This window comes from Plecotus auritus (genome assembly GCF_963455305.1).
Source record: "Plecotus auritus genome assembly, chromosome: 4".
Taxonomy (NCBI): Eukaryota; Metazoa; Chordata; class Mammalia; order Chiroptera; family Vespertilionidae; genus Plecotus; species Plecotus auritus.
In genome coordinates, this window is record NC_137775.1 from 96,284,888 (window position 1) to 96,302,297 (window position 17,410).

Consider the following 17,410-nt stretch of genomic DNA (forward strand, 5'->3'; position numbering starts at 1 on the left):
GCTTGATCGGTTTTTATGTATGTGTACACTCTTCTAATCGGCACGCAGTTCAAGATAGTCCCATCACCCCAGAATGTCCCCCCAGGGACATTGACCTTATACACAGTCCTCATCAGAGCAGGGGGCCCACACCTGAAGGGGCATGAAATAACCTATTGGTATGCCACTTTTATCTCATCCTTTCCATTTCTCTTCTTGTATGCACTATATAATATACCTAATATATTAGCACATTTGTGCCTGTTTAGAATTTGTTAATAGACAAATATTTGCTGGAGGTAGGTGCTGAATCTCTCCTGCTCATCCCCTGGACACCCCCCCTGCCCACCCCCCACACCCTCCACCCCTCGCCCTTTGGGTTCAGGTAGGATTTGGCTAATGGAAGGGGCCGTGAGGAGGAAGGCGCAATCAGGAAATTTATTCCGAGGGCTCCCTCCCTGCAGGGTCAGCTCAGGAGGCTGGGTCCCCTACTGGGAAGCTCCCCACAGATTGGCCCTCTCCCTCCAAATGTTGGTAACCACCCGGATGCCGCCCTGTGGACTGAGGGCTGGTCACAGCTCCGCTTGCTGCACTGCCCTTGTGGCTCCTCCATACCACACCTGTATAAAGAGTCCTTTGTAAATAAGCCTCCTGAGTTTACCGCCCAGAACGGTGCCCAGCCTGGACCCAGCAGGGCGGTCTCCCTCCTCCTGGGGGAGTGAGGGCAGCAGTGGTGTTGGCTCTCCCTGCCAGGCCTGGAGGCAGCATCATTTAGAAAGTCTGCCTCTGGAGGAGATAAAGTTTACCCAACTCCCACTTGTGGCTCAGCAAGGGCCCGTCGTCCATCCCCTCCCAGAGACTGCTGGGACACAGCTCCTTCCTCCATCCCATCCCATCCCCTCCCAGAGACTGCTAGGGGTTCAGCTCCATTTGCTCAGATGAGATGAAGCCTCACCCTGGGCAGGGGGTAGCAGGGGTGTTTAACAGTTTGTTTACAAAGGGGTAGGCAGAGTTAGGGAAGCCGGCCGGGTGTTGCAGCCCCCAGGGCTAGCGAAAGGGGGAGCCTGCAGAGAGAGTGTAGACAAGGCTGCGTGGCCATGGGTGACTGTGGGTAGAGGGAACAGCCAAGCCCGGGTGACCTCCAAGGAGCGAGCTAAGGAAATAAATTCCCTGTCCTCACTCCTCTCCCTTCCCCCAAACCCAGCCAGAGCCCTGGGAGATGGCAGCCATCTGGGCCAGGGAGCAGGTGTTGGAAGTGGGGTGCGGATCTGGACCGGCAAAGGGAAGGTCAGCAGCGGAAACCACCGCTGTTCTGGGAAGGCCTTGCCTCAGTCCAGGTTCACACCCAGGGGGAGTGGTGAGAAGTTGTGGCCCTGGAGGAGGGAGCTGCAGGGATCCAGGCACGTGAAATGTCAGAGGAAGAAGTCAGAGCTTCCCCCAGGCAGCAGGGCAGGCAGCTAAGCAATGAAAGGCTAACTCCAGGCTGAGCGAGTGGAGGGGAATCCGGGAAGGAGGTGGGAAGGGGCGTGCTGGCTGTCTGATCCCTTCCCGCCTCAAAGAGACCGGAGGGAGACTGGAGGCCACAGATAAAAACACTGGTGCCTCCAGCAAGCCCGTTAGGAAGAGCTCCCACGCCTTTGTTCACTGCAAAACACACAGATCAGGTTCTGGCTTCCTCTCCAGAGCCGGGGTTCTGGTGTTTATGACGAGCGGAGAGCAGGGAGGCTGGTGGAGAAGGGGGAAGGGAGTTCTGTCTCCCTCCTCCCTGGGAAAACTCGGGCCCCCTCCCCCGCAGGCCCATCTCTGCATCTGTCTAACTGCGGCCCCAGGCAGCTTCCCGCATTTCTCTGGCCACAGTGTTCTCATCTGGAAAGTGGCATTAATGGCACCCACTCAGCGGGTTCTTGGAAGAGTAAATGTGACAATGCGTGTGAAAGCATATGTTCCTCCCCAGAGAAATGAGGGTGGTGGGCAAGTGCCATTTTATGGAATCCCTGAAAGGAATACTTGTCTCTAAAGTGTCTCCTTGAAATAACAGGACCTTGCCCTAGGGGTTCCTGTGTTCCTCATGCCCAGCCTTGTTTGGAGGGTGCCCCTGAACCTGGGAGGGGATTGAGGCTGGCAGTTGGGCTGGAGATCAAACAAACAGGAAACAACTGAGAACTCTGGAAGAAACACAGTTTCCGGGTATAGGCATTCCGAGAAGGGGAGATTGGGCCCCAGGAGACAGGATGCACGGCTAAGCAGCACGGGCGAGTCAGAATTCCAGGTACCAGGCAGAGTCTGGAACAAGAACATCACCCAGGAGGGGGCAGGGTGGAGCGCTCTCTGTGTGGGGGGACAGGCTGGCAGGAAAGGCCGCAGCTCATGCTCCACACGCAGTGTCCTGATAACCACCCCTGCAAAGCCCTTCCCAGCCCTTGTCTATCTTGCCATCTTTCCTCTGCCCCCTGAATCAGTCCAGCAGTTTGCTTTTATTCTTTATAAAGCTGCTGAGGTCAGCAGGAGAAAAATGACACCTTCCTGTCAGTCCTGGAGTCCCTACAAATTCATCATTCATTCACTCATTCATCCAACAAATATTTATTTATTTATTTAATCCTCATCTGAGGATATTTTTTTCCATTGATTTTTAGAGAGAGTGGAAGGGAGAGGGAGAGACAGAGAGAAACACTAATGTGAGAGATACACATCGATTGTTGCCTCTCGTATATCTCCAGCCAGGGCCAGGAGTCTGTAACCAAGGTACCTGCCCTTTAACAGAATCGAACCGGGGACCTTTCAGTCCACAGGCCAACACTCTATCCATTAAGCCAAACCAGCTAGGGCCATCCAACAAATATATATTGAACATCTACTATTTATATTCACTACTCTAGGTCTTAGGGGATACATCAGTGAATAAAATGGAGCTACATTCTGGTGAAGAGAGACAATAAACAAAATATATAGTAAATGCTATGCAGGAAAATAAGGAGTCTTGGGAGGGGTTCAATCTGAAGAGAATAGCCAGAAAGGATCTCATCAAAAAGGTGACTTCTGAGTGAAGACCTGAAGGAGGTGCGAGAGGACACACGTAGGCATCTGGAGGAGCACATTCCCGGTACAAAGATCCTGAGGTGGGCATGTGCCTGGCATGTCTGACCAACTGCCAAAGGCCGTGTAGCTGGGGTAGAGTGAGCAAGTGAGAGTAGTAAGGGGGGGACATCAGAGAATTAGTGGGGGACCCAGTGGGGAGGACCATGTAGGCCATTATAATATCCTCATCCTCAATTGGACCCTCCACACTGTGCTCAGTTTCCCTCTTTCTACACACCTTAATGTTTTCCAAAATCAAATCCCCTGTACCAATCAGGGTGCATGTGGCTGCAAGTAACAGAAAAACCAACTGGCAGTGGTTCAAATCATAAGGACATCCTATATAATAAAAGCCTAATATGCTAAGTGTCTGGTCATCCTTTCAACCAATCGAAGTGTAATATGCTGATGATATGCTAAGGCCGCTCAACTGCTCACTGTGATGTGCACTGACCACCAAGGGGCAGACGCTCCAATTGGTAGGTTAGCTTGCTGCTGGGGTCCAGCCAATTGGGACTGAGCGAGACAGGTCGGACACGTCCTGGAGCCCTCCCGTGCACCCTCCCTGGCTGGCCAACCTCCCACGTCCCTCCCTGGTCCCAATCATGCACCCATGGGGTCCCTTGGCCTGGTCTGTGCCCTCTCACAATCTGGGACCCCTCAGGGGATCTTGGAGAGCTGGTTTCAGCCTGATCCCGTAGGCCAGGCCAGGATACCCTACTGGTGCACGAATTCATGCACCGGACCTCTAGTATATTTATACTGGACAAATGCCTGAAGGGAGTGGGTGGCAAAGCTAGTTTAACAGCTCACAGGTGTCATCAAGGACCAAGGCTCTTCCTGTTCTTTCATTCTGCCGTCCTCAGTGTGTCCTCGTGGTGACTAGATTGCTGCTGCAGTTCCAGCATCACACCCTTCCCAACAGCTCCCCAAATAGAAATGAAGGGGTCACTGTGTGTGCAGTGAGAGAACAGGAAGACTTTCTCCTCCCATTTGTCTCTCATCATGGAGGAAAACAGTTCCCCACAGACCCAGCAGACTCTCCCTGTCTCATTGGCCATTGGGGTCACATGTCTTCTCCTGTGCCAAAGGGGTGTAGATGGTCATAACTGATCTGTACCAATTATGACTTATCTCAGGCTGAGCACATTGACTCCTGGAGGAGACTGGAGTTCTTCCAGCAAGGAAGGAGAAATGGTGTGGAGTACATGACGGACAGTGTCTGCCATGCCCATCCCAATCCCACTGCACCCCTTTTGTAGTACGAAGGAAACAAAGACCTTCAGGCTCCCTCAACCACCCACCTGCCCTCCCACCCCATCTATGTCCCCTCCAAGGCTACCACTCCACTGAACTCACCATTGTTCTTCCCAAAACAGCCACTCTGCCTGGCTTTCTGTCCCAGCCAATGGCAACACCATCCGCTGGTCCAAGGCAGAAAGATGAGTGGCTTCCTCACCTACTCTCCACATTCTTTTTTAAATCACCTTCTTCATAGTTCTCCAAAATGTCCCCTCCTTTCCATCCTCACTGGGCCTGCTTTGGCTCAGCCCTGGACCATGCCACAGCCTCTTACCCTCGTCCCTGCCTCCAGTTCCATTCTCTTTCAGATCAGGGCTGGGAGTAGAGTGAGGGGAGCGAGGCCCCTGGGGGGCAGAACATAAGATGGTGCTCAGCCACAGGGTCGTGTTACAGCTCTGCTCCTCACCATCTGCAACCAGGCTGATGCTTCTAAATCGCAAATCTGATCAGGGTGCCATTGGAGCTCAGAATTGCCCAAGAACTCCTCTCTGCCTTGGTAAGAAACCAAACTTTTTAGAATAATCTAGAGACTCCACCTGTCTCCCAGCCTCCTCTTTTTGTTTCCCCCTTTTCCATGCATTTCATGCTTCAGTCATTCTAGTCTTCCTCACACTGTCATCTTTGTCTCCTGGGTCCTGGGCCTAGAACACTCTTCACCCATTTTCTGTGATCCCCTAACTCGTTTTTTTCTATTATGAAATGTGTAGGACCTACTAAAAGCTATAAGTAATCATGCAATTAATACCCTTGTACTGCCACCATCACTTAAGACATAAAATATTACCAAACAGTGGAAGGCCCCTGGCACCTGTCCCCAGTCATATCCATCTTCCCAACTATTGGGATGATCATCATCCTGCTTTTGATGTTTACTATTTACACAGCATAGGTTTGGATAGTTAAGCAATATATTGTATTGTTCTGAATATTTTGAATGTTTTTAAATGTCAGGGTAGCTCAATTGGTTAGAGCATCATCCTGATACACCAAGGTTGTGGGTTCAATCCCTAGTCAGGCACATATAAGAATCAACCAATGAATGTATAAATAAGTGGAACAACAAATTAATGTTTCCCTCTCTTTCTCTCTTCCTTCCTCTCCCTCTCTCTCTCTCTCTCTCTCTCTCTCTCTCTCTCTCTCTCTCTATATATATATATATATATATATATATATATAAATTTTTTTTTTAGTTAATCTTCACTTGAGGATATTTTTTATTAACTATATATTAACTATATATTTTAGTTAATCTTCACTTGAGGATATTTTTTCACTGATTTTTAGGGAGAGTGGAAGAAAGGGAATGACAGAGAGAAACATTTGCGTGAGAGAGACACATTGGTTGGTTGTCTCCTGCATGCACCCTGACCAGGGTCTGGGCCAGGGAGGAGCCTGCAACTAAGGTATGTGCCCTTGACCGGAATCAAACCTGGGACCCTTTGGTCTACAGGCCGACCCTCTATCCACTGAGCCAAACTGGCTAGGGTGTTCCTTCCTCTCTCTAAAAATCAATAAATAAATTTTTTAAAAAATAAAATAAACTTTATGGAAATAGTTCATATGGTTTACATTCCTCTGCAATGTGTTTCTTCATACAACATTATGTTTGAGAGATTTATTCATATTGATGTTTGTAGCTCTAGATCAGAGGTCAGAAAACTTTTCTGGAAGAGACAGATAATAAATATTTTAAATTTTGTGGGCACAAGAGTCTGTTGCAACTACTCAACTCTGCCATTATGGTGTGAAAGCAGCCATAGATAATATGTAAATGAGTAAACGTGACCGTGTTCCAATACAACTTTAATTACAAAAACAGGCAGCAAGCTGGAGAACATATCTCTGCCCCATTAACTTTGGGTTTGGTCTAGTAGAATTTAACCCACAGCATGCTAGAGAATATGATGCACACAACAGAGGTTTTTGTTTTGTTTTTTTAAAAATATATTTTTATTGATTTCAGAGAGGAAGGAAGAGGGAGAGAGAGAGAGAAACATCAATGATGAGAGAGAATCATAGATTGGCTGTCTCCTGCACTCTCCCTACTAGGGATTGAGCCCACAACCCAGGCATGTGCCCTTGACCGTAATCAAACCTGGGACCCTTCAGTCTGCTGGGCAACGCTCTATCCACTGAGCCAAACCAGCTAGGGAACAAACAGAGGTTTTAAACATACTTGTATAACTTGGCCTGTTGCAATCCTGCCATTTGCCCTGAGAAGAGCATGCCTCCAGCAAGCTGTTGTCTCTTTGACCTAGGTCCCTAAATGAGAGGTAGAGTGAACCTGAGCAGAATCACCCAGATGTCCTGAAATCCTGTGAGCAAGAAGTAAATGTTATTATAAGTCACTGAGAGTTTTTAAGGTTTATTTGTTACACAGCATTATTGCCATAGTAGCTAATACAATGGACATTTAAGTTGTTTCCAATCTTTGATATTGCAACAAAGCACATGCTTATAACATGTCAGCTGGTGCACCAATGCATCTTCAACTCTTCTAGTTAATGCTGATTTGTTTTCCAAAGCTTTGTACCAATCTGCACTCTACCAGCAGTGTCTCAGAGTTTCCATGGCTCCATATTCTTGTCAACACTTGGTTTTGTCAGATGTCTGCTGATCTGATGGGTGTGAAATCGCATTGCTGTCTAACTCTTGTTCATTTTTCCTTTTCTCAGAACCTCCTTTCCTAATTCCCCAGTCTGTACTAGATTCACATTCTCAATGCATCCACAGCTCCTTATGTTTGCCTCTCTTACAGTGCTGGTAACATGGCATTGTATTTATCTTTTAGTCTGTCACCAAACAGAGCCTCTGTACTCCAGGCGCAGTATAGAGCTCAGCACATAGTAGGCGCTTAGTAAATAATTGTTGTATAAAGGTTTGATGAGAAACCTTAATCAAACTGGTCAGCTCCTGCCCTAGGGGAATGTACAAGCTGAGACAACTAACTCAGGTCCAAGACAAACACCAAGGTGGGTGAAAGGTCAGAGGCTGATTGCTTTTCATGTGGGCATCTAATTTGAGTTTGAATGTAGCTACTTGTTTTTATGCTAAGATGTGATCATACCCAGATGGGTCTCAGGAGACTAGCAGTAGCTGGAGAGGGTCTGCGAATGTTTTGTGGGCAAATGCAATATGAAGAAGCAGGAAACAGCAGTTGGCTAGCATTTGTTGCACACTGTTCTAAACCCTTTGCACATATTTAGTGCCTTCCAACAACCTATGGGGGTAAATATCAGAGGAGGAAACGAAGAAAAGCAACTTGCCCAAGGTACACAGCCGGTGAGTGGAGGACCTGGACTGGTTTGAACTCAGGCTGTTTGGCTCGGCTGCTATTCTGAAAACCACACCTCAAGGAACTTGGCACCTCCCAGAGGTTTCTTCTCTGAAGTGCTGAGAACCTCTTTGGATGGCCTGGTTTGGTTTGGTATACCCAAGGTCACAGCCCAAGGTCAGAGTTCTGAGAGATCCTTGAGAAGGGCATCTCTGCTGCCAGTTAGCATGATAGAAAGAAAACAGGTCTGGAGCCAGGAGACTTTGGTTTTAATCCAAGCTCAGCCACAGACTTAGTTTAGGTTATTTTTGTTGCAAGAAAAAACACACACATTAATAACTTCAAATTTGCTCAAACGAAGAGGAAAGCTGTAGTATGGGTGGTGCTGGTGGGACACCCAAGGATTGGGCCAAGAATTGGACCATGGTTAGGACTTGCATTCATTCTATGACTTTTTCTTGGGACTAAGACCAGCATCTCATTCCAGGTTCAGATTCCTGGGAGATGAAACCTGATTGGCCCAGCTTCAGACCGCTGTTTTCCTCCAGCCAATCGGCTGTGATGAGGAAGGCAAGAGCACATAACCTCAGGAAAAGGGGGCCATTGTGAACTAGGCAGTATCCCTAGAAAGTGTCTAACTACATTACTAATTCACTGCAGACCTCAGAGAAGCCATCTTCCTTTCTGGGATTCAGTGTTCTCCTTTGTGAAATGAGAGATTTGATCTGTGTCATGTTCACCATTATGTCTACTATGCCTGGCATATTAGATACTTAACAAATATTTGTTGAATTAATGAATGGACTAGAGCTATCTCTATATTACATTCTGATTCTGATAGTCTATCTTCTAGAGTTATTATATGTGAGAAGTGTGGGTGCTGGGAGCTGACAGTGAGGGCGGGAGGGTACACAGACACTGGCTGGAGGTGCTCCAGGAAGCCAATTTAAGCAGTCTTTTCTCTGGGCATCTTTCTAGTGCCAATCCTCTGTCCTCACCACGCATCCTTCTGGATGGGCTTCTCTAATGGACTCTGTCCCGAGAGAGACAGTGACCTTTGCAAGCTGTTTGGCTGGTTTCCTGACAATAACCAGCACAGTGCCTTATGTAAACATGGTCCAAAGGAGAGGACCCTGGATTGGAAGCCAATGTCTAGAATCCAGACTCTTTTACTTTCTATGTGAACTGGGGGGGTGGAGGGGGAGGGGGTCCCTTAACCTCTCCTGAAGACCAGAGTCTTCACTGGCCAAACAGATACGAGTATATTTGTTCTGCCTTTCATAGCAGTGCTTGAGGAATACTGATTGTTAAATAAATTAAACTATGGTTATGGTATGCTAACTAGGATTTTTATTTTGTATAATCCACACAAGAATTTTTTTAGGTACCTACTATTATTATCCCCATTTTACAGGTGGTGAAACTGAGACTTGGAGGTTAAGTACTGGCCTAAGATCACACAGTTGATGAGCAACAGAGTCAGGTGCCACATTCTAAACCACTAGCTCCACTGCCTTTGTTTATGGCCCAGCTGTAAAGTGATGCATGAAGATGAGGTGGTAGTTATTATTATTGCTTCACAGGCCATAGCCCCCCCCGCCCCCGCCCCGCCCTTGGATAAGCTAAACATTGAGGGTGAAGATCCATGGTCTTATGAGACCCAAACTTAGATTCCGGAGAATTTTGGGGTTTATTCCTTCTGGGGAAAAAATCAGTCTAAAAACCACATGAGCCAAAACCGGTTTGGCTCAGTGGATAGAGCGTCAGCCTGCGGACTGAAAGGTCCCAGGTTCGATTCCGGTCAAGGGCACGTAACTTGGTTGCGGGCACATCCCCAGTAGGAGGTGTGCAAGAGGCAACTGATTGATGTTTCTCTCTCATCGATGTTTCTAACTCTCTATCCCTCTTCCTTCCTCTCTGTTAAAAATCAATAAAAAAAATAAAATAAAATAAAAACACATGAATTAAGAAATCTTTGGGCTCTCAGTGAAAGAAACCCAGCTCAATCTAGCTTACTCAAAACAGGGGATTTATTGGCCTTCCTCCCCGCTCTCATCTCTTAGCTGCTGCCCATGTGCGCTGCCTGCCTCTCTCACTTCCCACGGGAGCTCCTCCTCAGGGAAGGGAGCACGGCTGCCAGCTGCTCCAGGAATCTCTGAAGCCAGTGGTCACCCCAATTTGTGTCCTCTCTAACTGGTGACTTCAACCTTGGCTTCCTCCTTGTCAGTCTACATCTACTAATAAAAAGACATCTAATGGGCTGTCAATTTCATGTTCCTGTCTCCCTCTTTAGAGGTAGTCTTCTAAATAGATGGAGGGGTGGGTCTGTCCTCTTCTGTAAGCCACTTCATGCTTGGAGGTACCTCAGCTTCCTTGTCTGTAAAATGGGGGTGATTGGGTCTGTCTGACTTCCCTTGCAGAGCTGTGTGAGGACCCACAGCACTAATGGATGCGAAAATTGCTCTGGAAAGAACAAAGTGCCATATTTACAAACACAGGATGTACTTATTGATTTATTATGCTCCTGTGTGTTCCAAAAAAAGGATTTGAGGTAGTTCACCAAAATGCACACAATACAGTGGGATAAAAATAAAGCAACAGAGCAAAGGGGAAACAAGGGTAGAAAAACAAGATAAAGCCAGGGAAAATGCTAGCACATGGAAACCCATGCCCAAAATTCCAGAAGTTCAGATCTGCGCTTCCTCATGAACAAAAAAGTGGGAGGCATGATCAGTTACAAAAGGCACTGTAGCCATAAGGTAAAACGTACCAGCATAGCTTGTCTAGTTTAATAAATGTCTAATGAAACTAATGTTATTAAAAATCTCTTCTCATCAAAGAAGACAGTGTGGATATCAAGATATTATGAATATTCCTATTCCACAATATTTAGAATCCTGTCCTTTTGTTTTCATGATGTCATCTGACATGTTACTTCAGGGTCTCATGTGGTTTCATCATCTATTTATGATTTGATTTAATTTAGCTAAGGACTGAATGCCAATTAAATATCAAGCAAAAACATCCATGTCATCTCTTCTGCTTTCTTTTCTTTTTATGGTAAAATGAGTTGGGGTTCAAGGAGTGGTACATGAGTTCCCCAGTGAAGTATGGGACAAAAAGTTTGAGCATCTTGGCTATGCTGAAACATAAAAATCACCAAGACATAAAACTGATCCAAGCAGGCCATAAAGACACTGCCTTTGCCTCAGAACTTGGACTGTAATCTGCTGCCCTGGAAGAAAATTCAGACATAAATCAGCCTCCACTATATTTTAACCACCTATGAAATTCTTCATTTCTTGCCCGAAATGTTTCTGATAGTGAATGATCCCACTCTCCTCCACTCCTGCTCTGAGAAGGTGCCCTCAGGGTGGCAGTTGGGGTCCAGGTCTGGACCCCACAGGTCAAGCAGGCTCAGGATGGCACAAGGGATGGAATAACTGACCCAAGGGTCTTCATGGCGAATAAACCAGGGCTGTGGCTAGCCTGCACAGTGCTTTAGTTGAAAAGGGAGACTCCTGTAGACATGGGAAACCCTTTTGGTTCCCACCTGGGGTGCTCTCTCCCCCGTCTGCACCTGATCCAATCTTGATTATCCTTCAGGCCTCAACAAAACTCACAGCATTCTCTTTTTCCTGAGCTCCTAATTCATCCACAGTAAGTACAGACAGCTGGCGTTTAATTATATGATGTCTGGTATTCACTATTTCATGTTGTCAGTCTGTCTCTCTAACTAGATTAAAGACATCTAGAGAGTAAGGATTGTTCTTATTTTATATGTTTACCTTATAGCCAACAAGGGTGCTTTATGTCTGGGCACTTTACAAATAACAAAGTCATCAAAAACAGAATTTGAGGGTGTCTAAGCTGACTAGTTCTGCCCCCATGCATCCATTTCACAGACAAGGAAACAGGGAGCCAAAGAGGAGACTTGACCTGCCCAAGGTCATACAGTGAGAACCTGGCCCACCCAGGAATAAACCCAGTTCTGTCTGCCAATGTAGTGCTTGCGCTATTTCCCATAAACACTTCACCCTAAAACTCCTAAATAGAAAGCTCAGAACCACAGTTCACTAAAGAGCAAAGACAGACAGACAGACAGACAGACAGCTGGTCCACAGTAATCCATCTGTGTGTGGGCAGAATTTCCAGCACAAAGCCAGGCCGAGCTGCAGCAGGCTCAGCAAACAGTCCCCGTGGAAGTCAAAGCCGGTCACTGCATGTACTGGGATGAAAGGACCTCTGCAGGTTACCGGGACTCTTTCAGCTTCCCCCAGCACTGCAGGGGTCAGCACCGTCTGCAATGTCTGGGCACAGGAAACCCATGATTGATGGTCTCAGCAGGAAGGACCAGTAGAGGTGGAAAGGGCACCTCCTCTCTAGGAAGAGACACTTGTGCATCTTGGGGCTGCCTTTTGCAGTGAACTAAGTGCCCTTGATAGCAGGAAACAACCCAAGTATTTGTCCCTAACTCCTAACAACAGATACTGTACAGCCGTGTCAAAGCTGATAGAAATCAATATCAAAACAATAATCAAAATAAGAATGACAACAATTGCTAAGCGAAACCCTATAATGAAAAACTGGCAGCGGGCCCATCCATCCTGCTGAATCTCTTCTGGTCACTCACAAGCCACAGCACTGGCCATTTAGTGATTCTCACAACAGCTGACAAGCCTGGCCCACCAGCTTGTACTACAGACCTGGAAACTGAGGCTCAGCCAACTTAAGTACCTGGCCCCCAATCCACCACTGCTAAGTGGTAGAGCTGGGATAGAAATCCAGGTCAGTCTCATTCCAAAGGCCCCCCCCCCCCCTTTCCCTTTCACACAACCCACTTGGGCTCTCATTCCAGTCCCATTTCCAGTATTGGTCCCATTATGAGAACCAGGGAACAAGTTTGATTTGGAAAATCCTAGCCTGTTGAGGGAGAAGGATGACAGCCCACCCATTATTTCACGGGGAATGGGGGAGAAAGACAAAGCACTGACAGGAAGCTCACCACACCGCCGTGGCTTTTTTGTGGTGCCAAACACATGCGGAAGGAACCACTTCTAAAAGAACACAGTGTTTTCCTCCTCTTCTCGCCTCCCCTGGGCCCGTGCCTGTGATAATTGGGAAGCACAGAGTCTGGTTTTTCTGGGATTGGAACCAATGCTGTGAAGAGTGTTCTGACAATAAATGCCGTTGATTGACAGTTGATAGACAACGATCTTGAGGAAGTTTCTCCAGTGCTGGGTGTTAAGCTAAGAACTGCACTAAACAACTGCTCAGCAGCCTGCTGACTGTTCAGAGAGAATTTGCTACGATTTTCCTCTGTGGGCCTCAGGCAGGCGGCCAGCTGAGATGAGATCTCAGGTCCCCTCCAGCTCCATCATTCAACAACTCTATCAAGATGAGAACACAGATCTGGACACATTCACACACCGAAACCACAGGCACCCCCGAGAAAGATAACTGCTCAGAAAATAAGGAGCTTCGATTCTGGACTCATATTCTTTGACCCAATAATTCCACTTCTACACATTTATCTTAAAATTTTCAGAAAGACAGAGCTATGTATGCAAAGATGTTTCCTTCGCATTATTTGGAGGTAATGTCTAACACAAGATTGGCTGTATTCACTTGGTGGCATTTGCCACCATCACAAATAGTGATTTCGAGGGCAGAGGAAAATGTCTATGACAGTGTTTTACAAATTGCAGCTCAATATCCATTAATGGGTCACGAAATAAACTTAATAGGTCTCCTGCCACCAACTTTAAAAAAACATAAATAAGATAGGCTAGAATAGAACATAAGAGAGGGCATCACAGGTGGTAAAGGTGTTTGTTTTTCGGGAAACGTTGGTTGCAGTTACATGGGTTAGCTGGGCATGGGACAGAAGAGCATTTTGTCCCATGGGTCAGTCAAAACATTTCAAAGTGCCTGGTCTGCAGTGCCTGTGCGAGGGGGTGACAACAGTATAAAACTCGCTGTCTGACAGGAAGCCTGGAGGGCATACACAGAAACTTGGTGTTGAGAGGTAGGATAAAGGATGCTGCTCAGGTTTTCCGTGATGTTTGTGGGTGAAATAACACAAGACAAAAAGGAGGAATAACAACAGAAGGTCGTTCTCAGATCCCAAAAGGCCAGAGAACTCAAGAGAGGGCTTCCAGGAGCAGCAGTGCTTCAGGATGGGCTTTGAAGGTTGGATAGGATTTAAACGGGAGGGTGGGGCGGTGCAGGTTGGCCTCCAAGTGTGCAGAGCGGTCACTAAAGGGATGAAGGGCATGAAGAAGAGGTGGAAACGGTCTCTCGGTGCCCTAAAGGGGCTTTGAATTAGTAAGGCAAGGAGCAGCTCTGCCGTAATTGCCCCAAGGCCATCTAGCCTCTCCCCGGCCCCAGGCTAAGGCCAAACTGGAGGGTGCCCCTCATAAACATGGCTGCGCCACGCTGGCCACGCCCCTCAACAAGATGGCGACCGCCAGTAGCCCCACCTTCCGCCGCCTTGGTGGCCAATGAGGGGTAAGCACGAGTGTTTGCGCATGCGTAGTACTACCAATGGGCGCGTCCAATAATGACTGGGGGATCCCGGCAAGTAACATGACTAAAAAGAAGCGGGAGAACCTGGGCGTCGCTCTAGAGGTGAGGGGAGAAGTGGGGTGGGCCACATCGTTAGTGGTCCTCTCCCCGCGGCGGGGAAGTGGGTGCGCCTGGCTGCGGGTTGGAGGAGGGGCCTAAGGAGGCGTTAAGGGTAAGGGCGACGCGAGTTTGGGAGAGATGCGAGGGTCTTGCGAGGGCCCCAGGGGGTACCTGGAGTTGAGGGGCTGGGTGAAGGAACCGAATGTTGGGGAGCCCGAGGGGGCAGCGGAGATGGGAGCTGGGGAGAGGAACTCCAGAGGGAAGAGACGTGGAGTGAACAGGGGCCCGAAAGAGGGCGGGACAAGGATATGAGGTCCTGAAGGGGTGGGTAGTTGGTGGAGGGGAGAACACAGGGGTAGAGACCTGTAGATGAGGGACCCCTGAAGGTTAGAGAGCCCATACTATTTCGTGTGTTAGTAGTGACTTCACTTTACTGAGACGGGACATTTTTCCTCTAGGGGATGAAGCTTGTAACGGGAAAATTACTTTGGGAACCTGCGGGAATTTGTAGAGAATTGTGGAGTGGTGGTGTTCCCAAATTGCTTAAAAAGAATTTGCTGCGCCCTGGCGGGGTCCTTCAGTTGCCTGGAGAATCCTCCCTACAACAAAAGGTTGTGGGTTCTGTCAGGGCGTGTAATGGGAGGCTCGCTTGCTCTCTCTCTCCCGCTCTCTCTCTCAGATCAATTTTTAAAATCCTCAGATGATTTAAAAAATAAAAATAACTTGCTGCATACGGGAGGGAAAGGAAATTGATGCATATGGATATAGCAATAGCTATATGCTACTTCGTTTGCATTCGCAGTTCATCCTCAGGACAAACCTGTGAGATTTTTACAGATGAGGAAACTGAGGTTTCAAGTAGAGCCTAGGTTGAAGAGTTGGAGGAACTGAGAACAAGGTGATTTGTCTTCTAGTGCATCTTGTTTCTGATGTGTTACAGCCCCCTTAGGTCACCGCCCAGAGGATACAGCTCCCTTAGGTCATCTCCCAGAGGATACAGCCCCCTTAGGTCATCTCCCAGAGGATACAGCCCCCTTAGGTCATCTCCCAGAGGATATAGCCCCCTTAGGTCATCTCCCAGAGGATATAGCTCCCTTAGGTCACCGCCCAGTGGTTACAGCTCCCTTAGGTCATCTCCCAGTGGTTACAGCTCCCTTAGGTCACCGCCCAGTGGTTACAGCTCCCTTAGGTCATCTCCCAGTGGTTACAGCTCCCTTAGGTCATCTCCCAGAGGATACAGCCCCCTTAGGTCATCTCCCAGAGGATACAGCCCCCTTAGGTCATCTCCCAGAGGATATAGCCCCCTTAGGTCATCTCCCAGAGGATATAGCTCCCTTAGGTCACCGCCCAGTGGTTACAGCTCCCTTAGGTCATCTCCCAGTGGTTACAGCTCCCTTAGGTCATCTCCCAGAGGATACAGCCCCCTTAGGTCACCGCCCAGTGGTTACAGCCCCCTTAGGTAATCTCCCAGAGGATACAGCCCCCTTAGGTCATCTCCCAGAGGATACAGCTCCCTTAGGTCATCTCCCAGAGGATACAGCCCCCTTAGGTCATCTCCCAGAGGATACAGCTCCCTTAGGTCATCTCCCAGAGGATACAGCCCCCTTAGGTCATCTCCCAGAGGTTACAGCTCCCTTAGGTCATCTCCCAGAGGATACAGCCCCCTTAGGTCATCTCCCAGAGGATACAGCCCCCTTAGGTCATCTCCCAGAGGATATAGCTCCCTTAGGTCACCGCCCAGTGGTTACAGCTCCCTTAGGTAATCTCCCAGAGGATACAGCCCCCTTAGGTAATCTCCCAGAGGATACAGCCCCCTTAGGTCATCTCCCAGAGGATACAGCTCCCTTAGGTCACCTCCCAGTGGTTACAGCTCCCTTAGGTCATCTCCCAGAGGATACAGTCCCCTTAGGTCATCTCCCAGAGGATACAGCCCCCTTAGGTCATCTCCCAGAGGATACAGCTCCCTTAGGTCATCTCCCAGAGGATACAGCCCCCTTAGGTCATCTCCCAGAGGATACAGCCCCCTTAGGTCATCTCCCAGAGGATACAGCCCCCTTAGGTCATCTCCCAGAGGATACAGCCCCCTTAGGTCATCTCCCAGAGGATACAGCCCCCTTAGGTCATCTCCCAGAGGATATAGCTCCCTTAGGTCACCGCCCAGTGGTTACAGCTCCCTTAGGTCATCTCCCAGTGGTTACAGCTCCCTTAGGTCACCGCCCAGAGGTTACAGCTCCCTTAGGTCATCTCCCAGAGGATACAGTCCCCTTAGGTCATCTCCCAGAGGATACAGCCCCCTTAGGTCACCTCCCAGTGGTTACAGTCCCCTTAGGTCATCTCCCAGAGGATACAGCCCCCTTAGGTCACCTCCCAGTGGTTACAGTCCCCTTAGGTCATCTCCCAGAGGATACAGCCCCCTTAGGTCATCTCCCAGAGGATACAGCCCCCTTAGGTCACCTCCCAGTGGTTACAGCCCCCTTAGGTCACCTCCCAGAGGCTACAGTCCCCTTAGGTCACCTCCCAGAGGCTACAGTCCCCTTAGGTCACCTCCCAGAGGCTACAGTTTCCTTAGGTCATCTCCCAGAGGTTCCATCCTTGGTCAGGCATCTTGGGAGCCAACCAATCGATGTTCCTGTCTCACAGCAAATTTTCTCTTTCTTCTCTCTCTCTCTCTCTCTCTCTCTCTCTCAAAATCAATTAAGAAAACATGTTCTCCGGTTAGGATTAAAAAAGACAGAGATAGGGTAATAGTCTTCTTGAACTTACTATCAGTTCAGCGCTTCTCAAATTTAAGGCTGCATTAAGAATCATTTGTAGAGCTTTTTACAATGGAGGGTTGAATTCTCCCCTGCCTGGAGTAATTCAATAGGACTTGTGTGTGTGTGTGTGTGTGTGTGTTGGGGGGTTGGGGAGTGGTATTTTTAACAAATAATTTGGGTTTTTCTATTGATTGATTTGAGAGAGAAACATTGATTTGTTGTTCCACTTATTTATATAATCATTGGTTAATTGTTGTATGTGTCCTGACTGGGGGAACCCACAACCTTGGAATATTGGGACAATGCTCTAACTAAATGAGCTACCCCGGCCAGGGCCAAGTCATATGCTTTTAACAAGCTACACACACCATGCTGAAGCAGGAGGTTTTAGTAC

At 48.1% G+C, this 17,410-nt stretch overlaps 1 protein-coding gene across 3 annotated transcripts in view; it reads left to right on the plus strand.

Annotated features, from left to right (window-relative positions):
- Positions 1–14,177: 14,177 nt before the first annotated feature.
- The window catches only part of CCDC167 (coiled-coil domain containing 167), a 31,322-nt gene continuing 28,089 nt past the window's right edge, over positions 14,178–17,410 (plus strand). For all 3 annotated transcript variants that reach the window (XR_013960440.1, XR_013960441.1, XM_080665258.1), the window contains exon 1: positions 14,178–14,263. Coding sequence is in view for 1 of the 3 variants with exons in the window: in XM_080665258.1 (XP_080521384.1) it covers positions 14,180–14,263 (84 nt within the window). In the remaining 2 variants the exon portion in view is untranslated. The remainder of the gene's footprint in view (positions 14,264–17,410) is intronic.